Here is an 18,877-nt window from a genome sequence, read left to right on the forward strand (position 1 = left end):
GGCGACTCTTAGAGTTGGATTTGATCAGTGAAACTCGCGAATGCACAACGACCCATCTAACGGCATATTGACAAAGGATGCGTCAAAACTATGATAGAAGGGTTGCCCCCCGGTTCTTTGGAGAGGGGACTTAGTATGGAAAATGACAAAGTCCATGGGGGAGGTAACCAAATTAGCACCTCAGTGGAACGGTCCTTATAAAATTATTAAACGGTTAGTGTCGGATGCCTACTATTTGCAAGATGCTCAGGGTAGGGAGCTAGACCGCCCCTGGAGCGCTAACTACCTCTAGTCTTATCACACTTAAGTTAGTTTTTTGTAAGACTTTAGATCGGGAAATATGATAGGTCGGGCATAAATTTCTAGGTCGGGATACTTGGATTCAGGACACTCATGAATCTTTTTAAGATCAGATCAGGACGAGACCCGGGGCTCAGGTTAAAGTAGCTCTGGCCTCATTGACTCAAGACTAAGGAAAAGATATGCCATCTCTACTAAGTAAAGTACAATAAAGTGTTCATACGATTCATACATAAGTCATTTAAATTCGACGAATACATCATCGGATATCTATCTGAGGATGCGATGATAGTCTAGAAAATCTGCAGGAGGGACTGAAGGCATATATCCTTGCTCCTTAAGTTGTTGAACTGCCCCCACCGCACCATAAGCCACGGACGTGACGAAGTGGTCCCCTACCAGGGCGCCAAATTCCGGAGAGTGCAAATATTCTACTAGGTTTGCTTGCAAGCGGTTGCTCTCCCTAACTTTGTAGGTTTCCAGGGCAATAATAGAGTTGAATAGTGCAGATTGAGCTTGAGATAGCTCTGCCGGTAGAGAACCCAGCTCTGTCGCCTGGGACTCCAGGTCACGCCTCTGGTCTATCAACAATATGTTTGTGGATTGCAGCTTTTGAGTCAAATGATCCATCTCTTGCTTATGTGCAAGCCTTAAATCCTCTAAAGCTGCTATGCATTGAGCCAGTTCTGACTGAGCTTCTTGGCACTTATTCTCGGATGATTTCAGAAGAGCTTCAAGCTTGCTCTTCTCTTCTCAGAGGCGGCCGATCTCTAGCTGGGCCTCCCCCAGGATTTGTTCCTGGGTGGCATTCACCTTCTTTAAGGTTGACACTTCTGCCCTTAGTTGGGACACACCTGAGACAAGATTAGACAGTTTGGATTCTAAGTCAGCCACCGTATCTATCAGAATTTTATTTTGCTGATATAGGAGGGAGAACGACTGGCTCAACTCCATGGACTCAGCAAAAGTCTGTGCAGGTAAGCAAATAGTTAAGAGTAAAAAAAAGAAAAGGCAATGGGGGGAGAGTAGGAACTCACCATAGTAGATCCTTCGGAAAATCGATCCAGTTGAGTGAGCAGGGGGAGAGCATACATCTGTCGCAGGCTTTCCTCCTAATGGGTCAATAACTGGCCCCTTAGCGTGAGACGACTAGTCTGGGCATTTGATTGACCGTGCACGCCCCATTCTGATGGCTTGGCGGCTCGATAATGGTGATAGTGAGAGTGCTGCGATTGTGACGGTCCGACTACAGTCTCGCTTGAAGGAGGGTAAGTTAAGGGCCTAGCAGGGGTCTCATCGGGATCAGGAATTGTCGAGGCAGATGGTCGGGCGGAGGAAAATCTAGCCTGTGTCACAAGGGTGGCTTGGGACGCTGGTATAGGAGGCACTTCAGGAAAGGAAGAAGGTCTGGGCGGGGCATTCGATGTAGCAGGGGCCACTGAAGCAGAAGGATGCTCTGTGATGATGGGAGCTTTCCCTCGCTCAACTCTAGCCCTGGTTTTGGATGACACGACAGGATCATTCGAGAGTTGGGAATCGGGAACAGGAGTGGAGATTGGTCGGGATATCGAAGTTGGGGATTGGGGCTCGGATACTGAGCCGGGTCCTGTATGTTGGCGTCTTGGCCTGCGCGAGAGTGGTTGTTCATCCGAGTCCAACTCCTTTGATGGAGTTCTTGGCCGATGAGTAGGAGGCATGGGAGAAGTGTACCCTACAGGCTCAGGAGCCAAACGAACGCGTTGGGTTGCTTGGGTGACTGACCGAGGAGCGGCTGAAGCAGTAGCCCCAATGGGGGGTGGAGCCAGGTGCGACAGACCCCTCCTAGCCAGTATTATGCGTCCTCGACGTTGTATTTCCATATCACTTAAGGGGAGGGGCCTGATAGGGCACGCCTGGGCCAAGGTGTCGGCTGCAGAAGAATATCAAGATCAGAATATGAAAGCAAAGGTCAATCAAAGTAAGTCAAGCTGTACCTAAGGAATGTGGTAATTCTGAAGGAGTGCGACTCAGCCTGAATGGGAATAGTACGCTCTCTGATAGCAGTCTGAGCAAGTCCAAGCGCCAGCACCCCAGTTGTGCAGATGTCTCTTTAAAGTCGGGGTCTGTCTGAAAATCCCCTAAACGCGGAATCGGAGGTATAGCCGAACGCCACAGTGTAGGCCATTCTACGGCAAGGGGAAAACTTAGGAAGAAGTATTTTTCTTTCCAATCCAAGTCTGAGGATGGAAGAGGAACAAAAAATGGGGTTCTGGTACGGGCTTGGAGACGAAAGAGGCCCTCATTGTGACGACGAGGGGTAAAGAACTAGTGGAATAGGTGGGGAGTCCAGGGTATGTCGCACACTTCGCATAGGAGGATGAACCAAGACAGGATCCTCATAGAATTAGGGGTGAGTTGGCTAAGAGGGATGCGAAAATAACAACTTACTTGGGAAAAGAAAGAGTGAATGGGGAAGCGAAGGTCAGTAACAACTTGCTCCTTGAAGAATGTCGTGTACCCTACGAGGGGTGAAGAAACCCGGTGAATCTCAGAGGGGATGATGATGTCCATGGCCCTGGGAATTTCATTGGTGAAGTGAAGGTCGTCCAAGTCCATGCCAGTAAACGTTGAAACTCCGGGAGCGTAGCTAGGTGCGGGGGAATCCATGGGACAAGGAAAAAAGCACAAGGGGCAGAGCACCACCGGTACCGGAGACAAGAGGAAGGCCTACTCTAGAGGTGGAAAGTTTAGTAAAGCTGAGGGGAAAGGATATTTATAGCTGCCAAAGGGGGCATAGAGGGCCTCATCATCAGCGCCCATCAAATGATTTGTATTCAAAGTAGCTGACATCATTCATAAATATAGGAGCAGCGCCAGCCGTAGGATCATCTTTGAGAACTGGGCCACAGGGGAGTGTTCGAGAAAGCAAGGATGATAGACATGCTGGGGATAGAGGCTTGTTGTGGCTTTGGGAATATACGACGCTATAGTGATTTATTCTCAGGATTCTCCAGTACCTTGGCTCACAACCAGGCGCATAGCTCGATCGCGTAGAACTCGGTTGCACATCCTAAAGTAGACCGGCCCGCCAAAGTAACTGGTTGGGTCACCCAATGACCGAATGCGGTCGGGACGTTAAACAGACTAGTCGAGTTGTACGCCTAATCGAGCAATGAAAACCCGATCGGTTGCATCCTCGACGCTTACACAGAGGCTAAGTCAACAAAACCACTACAGAAGGGATAATCACTTAGCAAATCATGCGAACATATTTAGTGAAAAATAGCATAGATCATTAGAAAAAATGTTTAACGAACTATACAGTTAGGCATTACAAAAATAGTCTGCCTACACACCGGTCCTGGACAAGGCTTAGATCAAAGGTAGAAGACAGGAAGCACACACTAATCTTCAAAAGTCGGGAAGACATCATCGGGAAGCTCTCATATAAGGTGACTTCTGTCCAGGAAATCCGCAGGAGGGGCTAACCGGAGGTAGCCTTTCTCATGAAGTTGTTGCAGGGCTCCCACCCCTCCGTAGCAGACCATCCAATCATTGAGGCTACCTATCTTCGCTCCAAATAGCCCCACAGGCAAGGTAAGCGATCCTATAAGCTTCCAGACTAGTAGCCTCACTAGCCTGGTAATCTTTTAGCTCGTCCTTGGCCTTATCCGCATCAATTCGGACCAAGGTCTTGATGTGTGGCGACAGCTTCTTCCTTGGCCTTAGACAGGTCCGATTGGAGGGACTTCAAGGTAGCCGAGCCTATCTCCCATTGTTTTCGAAGGGCAGCTTCCCGGTTAGTACTAGTGATTAGATTTGCCTTCTTTGTCTCTAGATCTTTCGCCAGAGCAACGTGCGCTTCCTGCAATTCCTTCAGCCACGTGGAGAGAGTTGCCACCTCAGTTTCCTTCTCCTCTAAATCAGTCAAAATTTTCTTATTCTATAATTTTAGTAGCTACTGTATAATTATAGTAATTACTATATAATAACTATTATAAATTATAACAATTACTTCATCATTATACAATATAACAGTTTCTGTATAATTATTGCAACTATATATATATATATATATATATATATATATATATAATGCGCCATAAGATAATTCCAGACGACATTTTTCTCCAATACTAGTAATAATACAATATTCAAGAAAAACTCTACACCATACAGGTGGGGCAGTAGTTTCTAAGTACACGACAAACCACGATACGACTGTGGGCACGCTAAACCATGCAGTAAAGATAAAGAACGAGGAAACGAAAAATCATATTGGGCACAATTTTGCAGATTTCTCCGATAGGATTCTGATACTTCTTCCTCCCCGGGATTGTGATCTTGCAATCAGCCAGGAAGAAGAAGATGATGGCGAACGCTCCCCTGTTTTTTCCACTCATCTTCATCTGTTTCTTCTCCTCTGCTCCATCGGCCTCGGTGATCACCCATTTGCCTGGATTCCGAGGCTCATTGCCCTTCTACTTAGAGACAGGGTTTGCTAGCTAGCTGCCGTCCCGTGCTTACGTTTGTTGCGTGATGTCCATCAAACTCAGCTTTCACCGATGCGCAGGTACGTGGAGGTGGACAGGGAGAACGGTGGCGAGTTGTTCTACTACTTCATCCAGTCGGAGAGCAAGCCGGCGGAGGACCCTCTGTTCCTCTGGCTCACCGGCGGTCCCAGGTGCTCTGCCTTCTGCGGCTTGGTCTTCGAAATCGGTGGGTGAAATTTCTCTATTTGCTACGATTAACTACTCTCGTTTCATAGTAGAAATCCACTCGCAGGTCCCCTGAAATTTGTGACAGCCGAGTACAACGGGAGCTTGCCGAGCTTAGTGTACAATCCCTATTCCTGGACCAAGGTGACTTCTTCTTGTTCAGTAATCGAGGAGGAAATTGGATGCATGCTTTTGATCCTGTCTACGTGAAAACATACATGCAGGTAGCCAACGTGATCTTTGTAGATTCCCCAACGGGTTCTGGATTCTCATACTCGAGGAAAAATGAAGGGTATGATGCCAACGACACGTCTTGGTCTGAACAGGCTTATAAGTTTCTCATACAGGTGGGAAAGATCATATATATTCCTGATGTAATTACTGTAAGTGCCTTAAAGATGCAATCTTTCACTTTTGCAGTGGCTTGTTGAGCACCCACAATTCATCTCCAATCCCCTCTACATTGCTGGGGATTCATATGCTGGAAAAATTGTACCTATTGTGGCTAAAAGAGTGATGGATGGTAACTCTACTTTTAAAGTAGCTATTGTGAAGTGAGAATCCCTTTGCTATGTTAGTTCACATGCCATTTTCATTTACTGTAATCCAGATATTGATGAAGGGAAAGAATCACTATTTAACCTCCAGGTACATTGCTTGAATTGATGGGTCACTGGAAATGAAGGGAAATAACCTAATTTTGATCTCTGAATCGTTGCGTCTGATAGTATACGAAAGAAAAGTCTTTACTTATTGATGGGTTTCAGGGTTATTTGGTTGGCAACCCATTCACAGGAGGAGAAGTAGATAGGAATTCTCAAATACCTTATGCTCACAACATGGGGATCATTTCTGATGACTTATTTGAGGTAATCTTAATCCTGTTATATGTATCAAAATGATATCTGATATCACCTTCTTGCTGAACTTTTAGATGACACAAAGAAGCTGTGTAGGACAAGATTATCGAACTCCCACCAATTCGCAATGTGCGAAGTATCTTGACACAAATGACAATGTGAGTTTTTACATGCATTGCCTTGTCATGAGCATACTGCAACTTGTATTGATCGGCATGCTTCATGAACCAGTTCTATTCAGAAATTAATCAGGGTCACATTTTGGAAATGGTATGTGCTCCTGACTTTGAAACCGACCCACTGCATCGTTGTATGCGTGCGACTTCTGATGAGAGAAACTCGAAGCAGAACTTGCATTTTCTTCAACCACCCCCATTGCCTGACCTTAGTTGTCGGGTAAGAGCACGACTGAATGGATCTCTGATTTCATTGTGCCACCCAAATTTTATCAGTTTTCTTTTGTCTGATAACAGACTTATGCCTATGTTCTATCATACTATTGGGCTAACAGTAAGACTGTGAGGAAAGCCCTCGACATCAAACAGGTACTGGAGCTCTTCCCTTTGGCTCAATCATTTACTTATTCTGCAATTCTAAGAAACAGAGCATGTTGTTGAAAACCTCATGAGCAACACATTTTTTTGTCGAAGGGGACAATTAAAGAATGGGTGAGGTGCAATTTTACCTTACCATACACATACAGATACGACAGTAACATCGACTATCATCTTAGCCTTTTGCAAAGAGGCTATCGTGCTTTGGTTTACAGGTGATTAAGTCGATACAAAAAATTATTTGTTGGCTTGTTAGAGAACTTCTTGTCGGTCATAAAGCTTCTTTGTTCTTAGTGGTGATCATGACTTGGTGATACCCTTTCCGGGGACAAGACAATGGATAAAGTCTTTGAATTCTTCTATCATCGATAATTGGAGGTCTTGGCTTGTCGATGGTCAAGTTGCAGGGTGAGACTTGGAACAGATGTTTTTACATAAAACTCAACTTTTGTGAGATTATTCTAATTGCTATTCGTGGAATTGCGATAGGTACACAATGGCATATTCTAACAATTTGACATTTGCAACGGTAAAGGTGAGATGAAAATGAATACGATCGATGTGTTTCTTTTCGTTACTTGTTAGAGAAAATGGTTAGAAATCAATTGTTTGTGTTCTTAATGTAGGGTGCTGGTCACACAGCTCCAGAGTACAAACCGAAAGAATGCCAAGCTATGATCTCAAGGTGGATTGCAAATGTACCTCTATGATATGTTCTTCCCTACATCACGAAGGCTCATCTTAATACGAAGATGATTCATTAAAAAAAAGCACCAAAATACCACACCACAATGGCGGTGACTGCTTTGTATATCATCCATGGTCACTTATTTTAAAGATATATTAATAATAATCTTAGACTTTGTGTATAAGGAAAAAAGTGAAAATAGAGTCCATACGAGTGCCCAATTAGTTAGAGGATGATAGTTTTACTAGAATGGAATAAGGGGTCAATTCTCGACTGGCGCATGACATCAAGGAAAAAAAACTTCTTCCCCTTCTAGCCACTTGATGATTGGTTATAAGTTGATTATGTAGTTTACTTCTCTTCACATAATTTGGGGACAGATTGTGAGAGACGATTGAAGTGTACGTAATCATCTTTTGTTACAATAAAATTGTGAAAATAGTTATTGTCTTTAATTCATGCTAATAGTTTTGGTTTGCAACTTGTATTTATACCAACTACTTCAAAAATAAGATCCAACTTTAAACTCTTGTTGAGGTTATTTCTAAAATTATGGTTGAATAATAAAAAAGAATTAAGAGTTTGATAATATCTAGGTTTTTTTTTCTTAAAAACTAAATTGAACTTAATAGTAACTTAATTAACCTTAAATTTAACTCCACTTATCTATTTCACTAAATAATCATGAGCAACTTGTTTACAATTCTATCCTAAAAAGTCCTCTAACCAAGAAGAATTAAACTACGTTGGAAAAGTGACTGAAAAATTAGATCTATTTCACTAAACAATCATGAGCAACTTGTTTACAATTCTATCCAAAAAAAGCCTCTAACAAAGAAGAATTAAACTATGTTGGAAAAGTGAATGAAAAATTGGATGAAATTGGAGAATAGTCCCATATTAGAAGGGAAAATGAATGGAAGAATGATTCTAATATGAATGAGAGAATAGTCTAACATTTGGAGTTTGACGGTAATATGACTGGTTTTATATTGAAACACAACTTGATGATCGATATTGTGATTAGGTATAGATGAGAGACTCTTTTGAGGGAAACTATGTTAACCTTGGCTATCTTCTTAGTCAATATTTAGCTCGGCTGCTGAGTACAGACACTCGACAAAATCTCTCGAGCACCCAATTTAGCTTTGTCTACCAAGCACCTAGACTTCCCTAAGTGCTTTAGTTGTCTCCCAAGTACCTAGACTTCCCTCAGTGCTTGTGCGACTCGACTCTCCCAAATCTCTAGTTTGCATTCTTAAAATTTTGGCTGATCTTGTCGGATCAGATAAGCTGTAATTTGAATTCTACCTTTCATTTGTAATTTTATACTTGTCTGGTCCAATAAAAAATTGCATCTTTAAAGTAATTGCACAAGGATATAGATGACCTTTCCTATCTGTGTTTGACTTACGTGCGAGTACGATATAATATATATGAGCATCAAATGTTGGCCTAATCGAGATAAAACTTAATAAAGTATCATCAATTAGCAAGCAGGTTTTCCCCGACGGTCTTTCTTCACTCATCTCTATTCGTTTTATTTTTAGTGATAACATTTAGATATTGGGTTCAGCTCATCGTAAATAATCAGCTCATCTTTTTAATTGCTGCAACTCAACTACTAATGTGAGACTAACATCCCATTCATAATGGAATCTCCTTCCATCTATCATTTTTTTTTCATTCATATTTTTTCAACAATCAATCCTCTTACATAAATGAAAACAGAGGTATAAGGTAATATTCAACAATTGAGTTCAATATAGGATAGGTAAGTTTTATCCTTTGAATATTTCCTTGTGAAGACATGTTTACTTACCTGTTGACCAGTAGATACAATGTCTTTCAACTATTTTATCGTTTGTATAACCATTTACATATTTCACTAAGGACTTTCTCTAATACAATCCAATTCTCATAGGTGTGTTTGTTCTTGATCATGAATATGTTTGGTTTTGTGAAAAGTTCTAAAAATTATGTCTTTCAATCATCTTTGAAGTGGTCCCACTTCCACTTCTTTTTCACATAGCGTGGTCTTAAGAGTAATTTGCATTATTCCACTGGATTATTAAAATTTGTATGTTTAACCTCCATCTTTTATGGGTATCACTAGTTTATTGGATATTCCCACCACATTGATCTACTTAGTCAATGCAATTAGGTTGTATCATTAAACTTAGTTTTTGAGATCTCTAGTCAGCATAGGATTTCTTTGCACGAACATATTCTGCATGCATCATTCTCATTACTCGAGATGAGATTGCGACTACCTCTCTATTTAACCCTTTCGTTAGCATATCTGTTAGATTATTCTTTGACTTTGCATAGTCAACAGTAATAACTCTTGAGTAATTATTTAATTGTATTTATTACGACTTATATGTCTAGACTTACAATTTTACAGGATGACTTTATGTTTGTACAATCACTGATTGACTATTACAATATATGCAAATTATCGATACAAGTTTCAGTCATTTAGGAATATCTTTTAAGAATTATTGTAATCATTTAGGCTCTTCACTACGTTTGTCAAGAGTTACACACTCAAATTTTGTCATATATCTAGTTATTTCAGTTTGCTTAAAATATTTTCATGAAATGGTTGCACCTTCCAAACTAAATAAATATCCACACGTAGACTTTGAATCTTTCACATTAGATATCCAATTTACATTGCTATATATTTTTTTATCACAATAGAATATCTCGTATAGTACATTCTATAATCATTAGTATACTTCAAATATCTCAATACTCTCATTATCCCTTTCTAGTGTTTAACATCGGGATTACTCGTATATCTATTTAATTTACTTATTGCATAGGCTAGGTCTAGTCATGTACAACTCATTAAATACATGAGACTTTCAATCACTCTAGAGTACTATATATAAGAGATAATCTCTCTTCAATATTGATAGATGGTAACTCGTATTTATTGAAGTTCGTGCTAATGTAGTATAACCATTGATGAATTTTTCAAAAATCTTATTAATAAGATAGACATAGAACAAGTCCTTTTGATAGTAACCGCCTGAAAAGTTTCACTGAACACTATGTCTTGTGAGTGAATTTCATGTATATTATCTGAAGCTCATGGACTTGGTTGATTCATTTTAGAGTCAACCATTTTATAGTCTGGGAATCAACTAACAATGAACTTTTTTATGTCTACATCCTTCATCTTGTATTTCTTATACAGAGACTCCCACAATTTCTTAGCCATTTTCTTCAAGTTATACATAATGTACAATGAGTCGGTAAAATAGTTGATGATGTAGTTTCGATAGAGGAACTCTGAATGGTTCCATGCTTACACTGTACTAATGGTCTGAATATCAATAGCATCCTCAGCTGGCTTGGGCAGTTTCTTCATTAAGAGTCGGGTCAGCTTTAACATGGTCAGGTAGAAGAGCATCGTTTGTTATCACCATTTGAAGTTCAACCCACTGGACTTTTCTATCTCTTCCATATTATTAATTGGAACATTTACAATTGGGAGGAGATCGCCACGAGTTGAGCATCCTGCTTCTCAACACCTTTCATGACTATCTCAACAAAACAGAATTTGTTTTATGATTGTTGGAAAATCTCTCTATTTTTGGCAATCTTCTTTTAAAGTTTGTTGAAGATATTTGTCGTTGTTACAAGAGAATAGTCTGAATTGAATTACAAATCAAAATCACATTTATATGATGGCGTGAGCTGATGATCTCAAGTTACCAAGTTGGCTGAACTACTAGGATATTCAAGCCATTAGGAATAGTTGAACTGTCAAGAAGGTCAAGCTGCTAATTGCCAATTGATAGAAATTGAATTATATTAAACTTGAATACATGAACCATACTAAATGGTTGATGTGCATGAACTAAGTGAAATATGAATCTTATAATTTATGTACCTAGATAGAATAAGTTCATGTATCTAATCATGGAGTATAGTCTAAAAGTTTCTATTGGATAGTATAACTAGTCATGTAATGTAAAGTTGCAATACAAGTATTTTTTTAATACAAGTCATTATACTACAACTCTACTTCTCTTCAAAGGCTATTTGAGAGTCCACTACTTTCTAACAAAGTAGTATCAGAGTTTATGTCATCAAAATCTTTTTTTTTTCAATACCTTCCACTTATCAAATTCAAGTATGAGAATTACTCACTTAGAATAAAGACTATACTCATATCCCAAGAAGTATGTGATATTATTGAAAATGATTTTAACCCTCAGATGTGATAATTCTACCTCAAAATCAGAGGATGTTTTGGAAAAAGGAAGAAAAAGAGATCAATATACTCTCACCGTCATCCATAACGTTTTGGCTTAGGGACGAGCTGACAAAAGCACTGGGATAAGTAAATCGTCTTTTGATACCATTAAATAAAGTCTATTTGAGAAAATAACTAATGAGACAACATAAAAAAAACGTAAAAGATGCTTCACAACTCTATTATAGGAGTGAACAAGGTGAAAAATGTGCTTTTGATTCTGTGTTCCACAACGAAGTGATTATTACGAGAGTTTTTACTATTATCAAATAAATAAAAAGACTTAGAGAAATTATCCCTGTTATAATTGAGAGGGTAATTTACGTTTTTTTTTTAAAAAAAACAAGTTTAATCTTGTTATTATTGTAATGGAAGAATCTACCGATTTAGAGATTATGATCATTGAAGAATTAATGGATCATTATGGAAAAAAAATAAAAGATGAATCCTTTAAAACAAGGAATATGTGTTCCCACCCCTATTTATTTAACAGTCGACGACAATTGTTTTTATAATTTATCTTCTTTCATATAATTTAAAAATAAATTATAAAAAAATATCTAAGATAAATATAATCATTATTGTTATTATCATTATCATTACCATGTATTATTTCGAGTTGTCCCTAAAAAAATAATTAACCAGGCTGGATAACGTCGAGCCTAGGATGACCGGTGTAACCCCATGAAAGTTTTCCACCGACCACCAGGATAAATCGGGAAGTGCTCGCAGCAGACAGCCCAAGAGTCCAACATCCTTTAGTTAAATGCCCTATTTAATTTATTTTTTTTTACAAATTCATCATATCTAAGACTCAAAATATAAATGTCTGATTAATAACTTAAATATCTTATCGCTGCATCATAATTCCGGAGTATTTTGAGTTGTCCCTAGGACATAATTGAGCTGATGAATGCGAACTTGATTTATAGAAATGCACAGGATTAATTTTTGAGAAAGCCGACCAAAAATATTCTATGAAATCAATGGCGGAGCCAGCCCGGGTGATTCACCCGGGCTGCGGGCTATGTCGACACGGACACCCGGGCTGATTTCTACTATTGTTTAATTTTTTTTCATTTTTCTACAGAAAATCTAAAGTTTTTTTTTTTCTCCCGCCTTGGACCCCGGGCTGTAGCCCGGGTATCCCATCACTTGGCTCCGCCCGTGTACGAAATGACCGAAGTAAATTGCTTCTCCCCCCTCCCCTGACACACACCACCCTTTTGTTTCCCTTTGAAATGTCCTTTCTACCCCTCTTCCTTAATAACAAGTTATTTGAACTCTTTTACTTGTAATTTTTTGTTTTCGATTTTATTTAATTTTTATTTAGTTTTTTAAATCAATTTTATTTATTATTTTTTTAATCAATTTTTTTATTTTTTATTTTATATAATTTTTAACATATGTTACTCGTTATATGACACATGTTTATTTGTGGTACGAAGTAATAGATACACCTTCAAATATGTCGGAGCAAAATTTAAAGACAATATTAATTAAAATTTTTATTTTTATATATTTTAGGATTTTTTTGTATGTATTATTATATGACCCCGGGAGGAGCAGATCTTCTAGTTCAAAAAAGTATAGCAAGGGATAGACCACCCTTAATTACGACCGGATCTTGAACGCGATTTAGCTGCAATTAATTGCGATACCTTTTTCGATTTATCGTTCCATCTAGATTATAGTTTGTGTCGGAGCGGGCGGCTGGAGGCCGTCCGAAAGCTGCCTACGCTTGACACCTAGCAGTCTGGCCACTTGCCCACCTCCGACGACTTTGAGACGGCCTTCGGCCGCTCGCTCCGACCCAAACTATAACTTGGAGGGTACGGTGAACCTAGGAAGGTATCGTAATCAATTGTGACTGGATCGTGGTCACGAGACCACGATCCAGCCACAATTAAGAGTGGTCCATCCCTTGGTCTATTTTTTTGTGGACCAGGAGATCTGACTCCATCCTCGGGGTTATGATGCGGTAGGATATTTAAATTATTACCGAGACACCCGTGGTTCAATTCCCAGCTATGACGTATTTGTAAAAAAATTACCTCCAAATGAGGGGTGCAATCAAAAGATGCTGGGTTTCTGAGCTGACCATCACATGTGCTTCTTAATTTACTCTGATAGCCGATAGAAAACTTCCGTAGGACCAAACCGGTCATACAGGGATAGTCAATTAGACTAACTGAATTACCATTTTTTTCATTTTAAAAATTTATTTATTTATAAATTATAAGTGTATTTACTATTAATTATTAATATTTTTATTAGTTTTAAAATTTTTACTGATAATAACTACTAAAATTTTCAATGAAGATTACAAACATGAGTAAAATTAAAATTTAAGATGGGACCGGAAAAAAATATATGGATACGAAAAACATCTCTTTTAAATTATCCATCCTTCAATCTTTAATATATATATATATATAACATCATTCTTTTTTTTAAATTACTGTCTCTAACACTTGACAAGAACATACCTCCTTTTACATTACCTCTTCTAATAAAAAAAAAATTTGATAAAACAAAATTAATAAAAAAATAAACAAAACTTAAAAAAACAAATAAAAAAAAACGAACAGAAGTGAGATTGAAGGGTATAAATAAAAGATTGAAGATGGAACCGGGAGGGGTGCTTGTCAGAGGGGTGCGAAAAGCACCTCTCATGACCGAAATGTATTACTCCGATTTGACAACATCATATTGATATTTTTAAAGCCCGAATATCTGTTGTATCGATCAAATAAATCCCTCCGACAGTAATAAAATATTCAAGAAAAACTCTACACCGTATATGTACTTGACGGACAACAGCATTAGTTACTACGTACACGACAATCCAAAATTACGACTCTGTGCACGCCAAACCATGAAGATCTGCCACGGCTGTAAAGATAAAGAACAGGAAAAAAAATCATTTCGGGCACAATTACGCAGATTTCTCCGGTAGGATTCTGCTACTTCTTCCCCGGGACTGTGATCATGAAGCAGTCAGGCAGGAAGAAGAAGATGATGGCGATAGCTCCCCTGTTTTTTCCACTCATCTTGATCTTCCTCTGTTTATTCTCCTCTGTTCTATCGGCCTCGGTGATCACCCATTTGCCTGGATTCCGAGGCCCTTTGCCCTTCTACTTAGAGACAGGGTTTGGTTGCTAGCTGCTGCCCGTGCTTAAGTGGGTTATGTGATCTCCATGAAGCTCAGCTTTCACTGATGCAGGTACGTGGAGGTGGACAAGGAGAACGGTGGCGAGTTGTTCTACTACTTCATCCAGTCGGAGAGCAAGCCGGCGGAGGACCCTCTGTTCCTCTGGCTCACCGGCGGTCCCAGGTGCTCTGCCTTCAGTGGCTTGGTCTTCGAAATCGGTGGGTGAAATTCCCCTATTTGCTACGATTAACTACTCTCGTTTCATAATAGAAATCCTCTCGCAGGTCCCCTGAAATTTGTGACAGCCGAGTACAACGGGAGCTTCCCGAGCTTAGTTTACAATCCCTATTCCTGGACCAAGGTTACTTCTTCTTATTGCTTAGTAATCGAGGAGGAAATTGTATGCATGCTTTTGATCCTGTCTACGTGAAAACATACATGCAGGTAGCCAACGTGATCTTTGTTGATTCCCCAATGGGTTCTGGATTCTCATACTCAAGAAAAGATGAAGGGTATGATGCCAACGACACGTCTTGGTCTGAACAAACTTATAAGTTTCTCATACAGGTGGGAAAGATCATATTTTCCTGGTGCAATTACTGTAAGTGCCTTAAAGATGCAATCTTTCACTTTTGCAGTGGCTTGTTGAGCACCCACAGTTCATCTCCAATCCCCTCTACATTGCTGGGGATTCATACGCTGGAAAAATTGTACCTATGGTGGCCAAAAAAGTGGTGGAAGGTAACTCTACTTTTAATGTAAACAATTGATGAGGGTGTAATTTACATGCCATTTTCATTTACTGTAATTCAGGTATTAATGAAGGGAAAGAACCACTACTTAACCTCCAGGTAAATTGCTTGAATTGATGGGCCCTTGGCAATGAAGGGGAAAAACCTAATTTGGAACTTTCAGGGTTACTTGATTGGCAATCCAGTCACAGGAGGAAAAGTAGATAAGAATTCTCAATTACCTTATGCTCACGGCATGGGGATCATATCTGATGACTTATTTGAGGTAATCTTAACCCCATTATCGATCAATTAGGATCAAATGTATCGAAATGATCTCTGATATCACCTTACTTTCTGAACTGTTAGATGACACAAAGAAGCTGCTTAGGACAAGATTATCGGACTCCCACCAATTCGCAATGTGTGAAATATCTCGACACATATGACCATGTGAGTTTATACATGCATTCCCTTGTCATGAACATACTGCAACTTGTATTGATTGCCAAGCTTCATGGACCAGTTCTATTCAGAAATTAATCAGGGTCACATTTTGGAAATGGCATGTGCTCCTGACATTGAAGCCAACCATCTGCATCGTCGTATGCTTGCGACTTTTGATAAGAGATACTCGAAGCAGAACTTGCATTTTCTTCGACCACCCCCATTGCCTGACCTTAGTTGTCGAGTAAGAACTCGACTGAAATGGATCTCTGATTTCATTGTGCCACCCACATTTTATCAGTTTTCTTTTGTCTGATCACAGACTTATGCTTATGTTCTATCATACTATTGGGCTAACAGTAAAACTGTGAGGAAAGCCCTCGCCATCAAACAGGTACCGGAGCTCTTCCTTTTGGTTCGATTATTTGCTTATTTTGCAATACAAAGCCTCATGAGTAACACACTTTTTGTCGAAGGGGACGATTAAAGAATGGGTGAGGTGCAATTTTACCTTACCATACACGCACGGATTTGGTAGTAACATCGACTATCATCTTAGCCTTTTGCAAAGAGGCTATCGTGCTTTGGTTTACAGGTGATTAAGTCGATACAAAAAATTTATTTGTTGGCTTGTTAGAGAACTTCTTGTCGTTCATAAAGCTTTTTCGTTCTCAGTGGTGATCATGATTTGGTGATACCCTTTCTGGGGACAAGACAATGGATAAAGTCTTTGAATTCTTCTATTGTCGATAATTGGAGGTCTTGGTTTGTCGATGGTCAAGTTGCCGGGTGAGGTTTAGAACATTTGTATTTACATAAAACTCAACTTTTGTGAGATTATTCTAATTGCTCTTCATGCAATTGCGATAGGTATACAATGGCGTATTCTAACAATTTGACATTTGCAACGGTAAAGGTGAGATGAAAATGAATGAGATCGATGTGTTTTTTTTCGTTACTTGTTAAAGCAAATTGTTAGAAATCAATTGTTTGTGTTCTTAATGTAGGGTGCTGGTCACACAGCTCCAGAGTACAAACCGAAAGAATGCCAAGCTATGATCTCAAGGTGGATTGCCAATGTACCTCTCTGATATGTTTTTCCCTCATCTTTAATATGAAGACAATTCATGAAAAAAAAAACACACCAAAATAACACACCACAATGGTGATTGCTTTGTATATCACCTGTTATCACTTATGTAAAAGATATATAAAGTGAAAATAGCCATTGTCTCTATGTCATGCTAATAGTTCGTATTTGCAACTTGTATTTGTATCAACTACTTCTAAATGATGATAACATAAAACTTAAAACTCTTGCCAAGGTTATTTTTAAATTATGACCGAATAATTAAAAATAATTAAGAGCTTGATAACATATAAAAGAATCAAACTCGAGCTTAAAAGGAAAATCAAATTGAACTTAATTTTCATTTCAGTAACTTAATTAATCTTAAATTTAACTGTACTTAACTATTTCACTAAACAATTATGAGCATTATAAAGTTTAGATCGAGACTTAACTTGTTTACAACTCTATGAATGAAAAATTGAATGAAATTGATTTTAATATGATTAGGAGAATAGTGAGGGAAGATTTAAGGAAAATGACTCCAATATAAATGAGAGAATAGTTAATGCTTCAATATGATCATTCAAACTTCAAATGGTTATAATTTTTAACTGCTCTGCCTGTCGCTACGGGTGAAGAATTAGAAAGCCTATTTGTTATCGATAAAACTATAATTGTAAAATTTTACCCTAAAATTTCACCATTTAAATCCTTTTTAGGACTTTTTTTTTACTATTTTGGTCATTTTTATTTTTTGGATGCTTAGGGTAATTTTTATATTCCTAATATTTATTAGAGAGGATTTGTCTTGATAGTTGTCCTTATTTAAGTTAAAGTCGTTCAATTAATTGCTTTATTTTTTGGGCAAAGATTTATTTATTTTTACAAGATTTCCTTTTCGAGTAGAGATTTTTTTTTTACAAGATTAAATTTTCCTTTTGGGATAAAAGATTTATTTCCTTTCTTAATTAACCAGATTAAAATTAAGATCTCTTAATTTTAATTTCTTTCTTTTATTTAGGTCTTACATTGTGGTATATATAAGAGTCCTAGTTAGATGTTGAGGGATTATCCTCTATTCTGAATAATAACGTTTCCTTTTCTAATAACTCTGATGAGTTTTTCTTATTTTTTTGACGTTCTCTCCTCCTGTGTGCCTCTTCCAATCTCCCTTCTTGTTAACCCGTAAGATAATCGTTATTCTATTCGGCGTCAATAATCTCATGGCAACATGGATCCTAACTCGATGTTATTATGAATATGTACAGATGAGAGACTTTCCCATGATCTCCGTGATAATAGATCTATGATACAATTTACAAATTATTACAGACCTTGTTTGTTCATTGTACTGAAAGTTATGGGGTTACAAAATGTTGTTTGCATTTTTGGATCTGATCCAACCTATTTAATAACTTGTGTTGAATTGAAGGTGTTAGTTCTGAATTAGCGTGGTGTTGTCAAAATTATGCTCATTGTTTTGTGGCAAAAAAAAACCTTCAATGGCTAATAAACACCCCTATTCACTCCAAGTTTATTCAATGTATTTGCTAATTAACTAAACTTTAAGTTAGTAGAAAAAGACAAGGGTATCTTGAAGTTCTTGATAATCAATATAAGATTTTTTTTTATTATTATATATGAAATCAGAAAAGATGGTGCATTGGATAGGTGACTTCGATGTTGATTGTGAGAAGATTCTGAGCTGAAAGTAGAGAGTGTCGAGCGATCCTGCTTGTCAATAAAGAACGTAGAAGGAAGAAAATTTCAATAACCAAGCTAGGGAAGGGTTTTGACATAGGCACTCTGTCGCTCAAGTCAAATAGATGGTCGAGAGGGAAAAAGGAAGGTAGTGAACAGTAAACAATGAACAATGGGCTTCGAGTAAGTAATGTTGTGTAGTTACGCCTTTAGAAGAAGACTCCTTATATAGTGTTAATTTTCCTGTGTATACGAATATCAATGCATTTCTAAATAATGGCTGATCATTCTGACACATTTCCAAAAATGAACCCATAACTTTTGTGCTTTGCAGGGTGGAAGCTTTCATCGTAAAGACTGCATAGGATATATTCCCTTGATTCTCTGAAAACGATTACAC

The 18,877-nt window shown here is 38.4% G+C and overlaps 2 protein-coding genes across 2 annotated transcripts; both read left to right on the forward strand.

Moving 5' to 3' along the window:
- Positions 1–4,541: 4,541 nt before the first annotated feature.
- LOC122001841 (serine carboxypeptidase-like 18) lies at positions 4,542–7,554 on the forward strand. Its single transcript, XM_042556797.1, has 14 exons — positions 4,542–4,775; positions 4,853–4,998; positions 5,065–5,141; positions 5,222–5,344; positions 5,418–5,520; positions 5,608–5,645; positions 5,765–5,866; positions 5,932–6,015; positions 6,089–6,253; positions 6,331–6,402; positions 6,508–6,626; positions 6,706–6,819; positions 6,901–6,946; positions 7,038–7,554. The coding sequence occupies exons 1-14, from the start codon at positions 4,648–4,650 to the stop codon at positions 7,119–7,121; spliced, it is 1,401 nt and encodes a 466-aa protein (XP_042412731.1). The 5' UTR covers positions 4,542–4,647; the 3' UTR covers positions 7,122–7,554.
- A 6,665-nt stretch (positions 7,555–14,219) lies between these two features.
- On the forward strand, positions 14,220–16,954 carry LOC122000288 (serine carboxypeptidase-like 18). Its single transcript, XM_042554742.1, has 14 exons — positions 14,220–14,524; positions 14,599–14,744; positions 14,811–14,887; positions 14,971–15,093; positions 15,165–15,267; positions 15,340–15,377; positions 15,442–15,543; positions 15,627–15,710; positions 15,784–15,948; positions 16,027–16,098; positions 16,181–16,299; positions 16,380–16,493; positions 16,575–16,620; positions 16,712–16,954. Exons 1-14 carry the CDS (start codon positions 14,364–14,366, stop codon positions 16,793–16,795), a joined length of 1,434 nt encoding a protein of 477 aa, XP_042410676.1. The 5' UTR covers positions 14,220–14,363; the 3' UTR covers positions 16,796–16,954.
- Positions 16,955–18,877: the final 1,923 nt, after the last annotated feature.

This window comes from Zingiber officinale, chromosome 7A (assembly GCF_018446385.1).
Source record: "Zingiber officinale cultivar Zhangliang chromosome 7A, Zo_v1.1, whole genome shotgun sequence".
Lineage (NCBI taxonomy): Eukaryota > Viridiplantae > Streptophyta > Magnoliopsida > Zingiberales > Zingiberaceae > Zingiber > Zingiber officinale.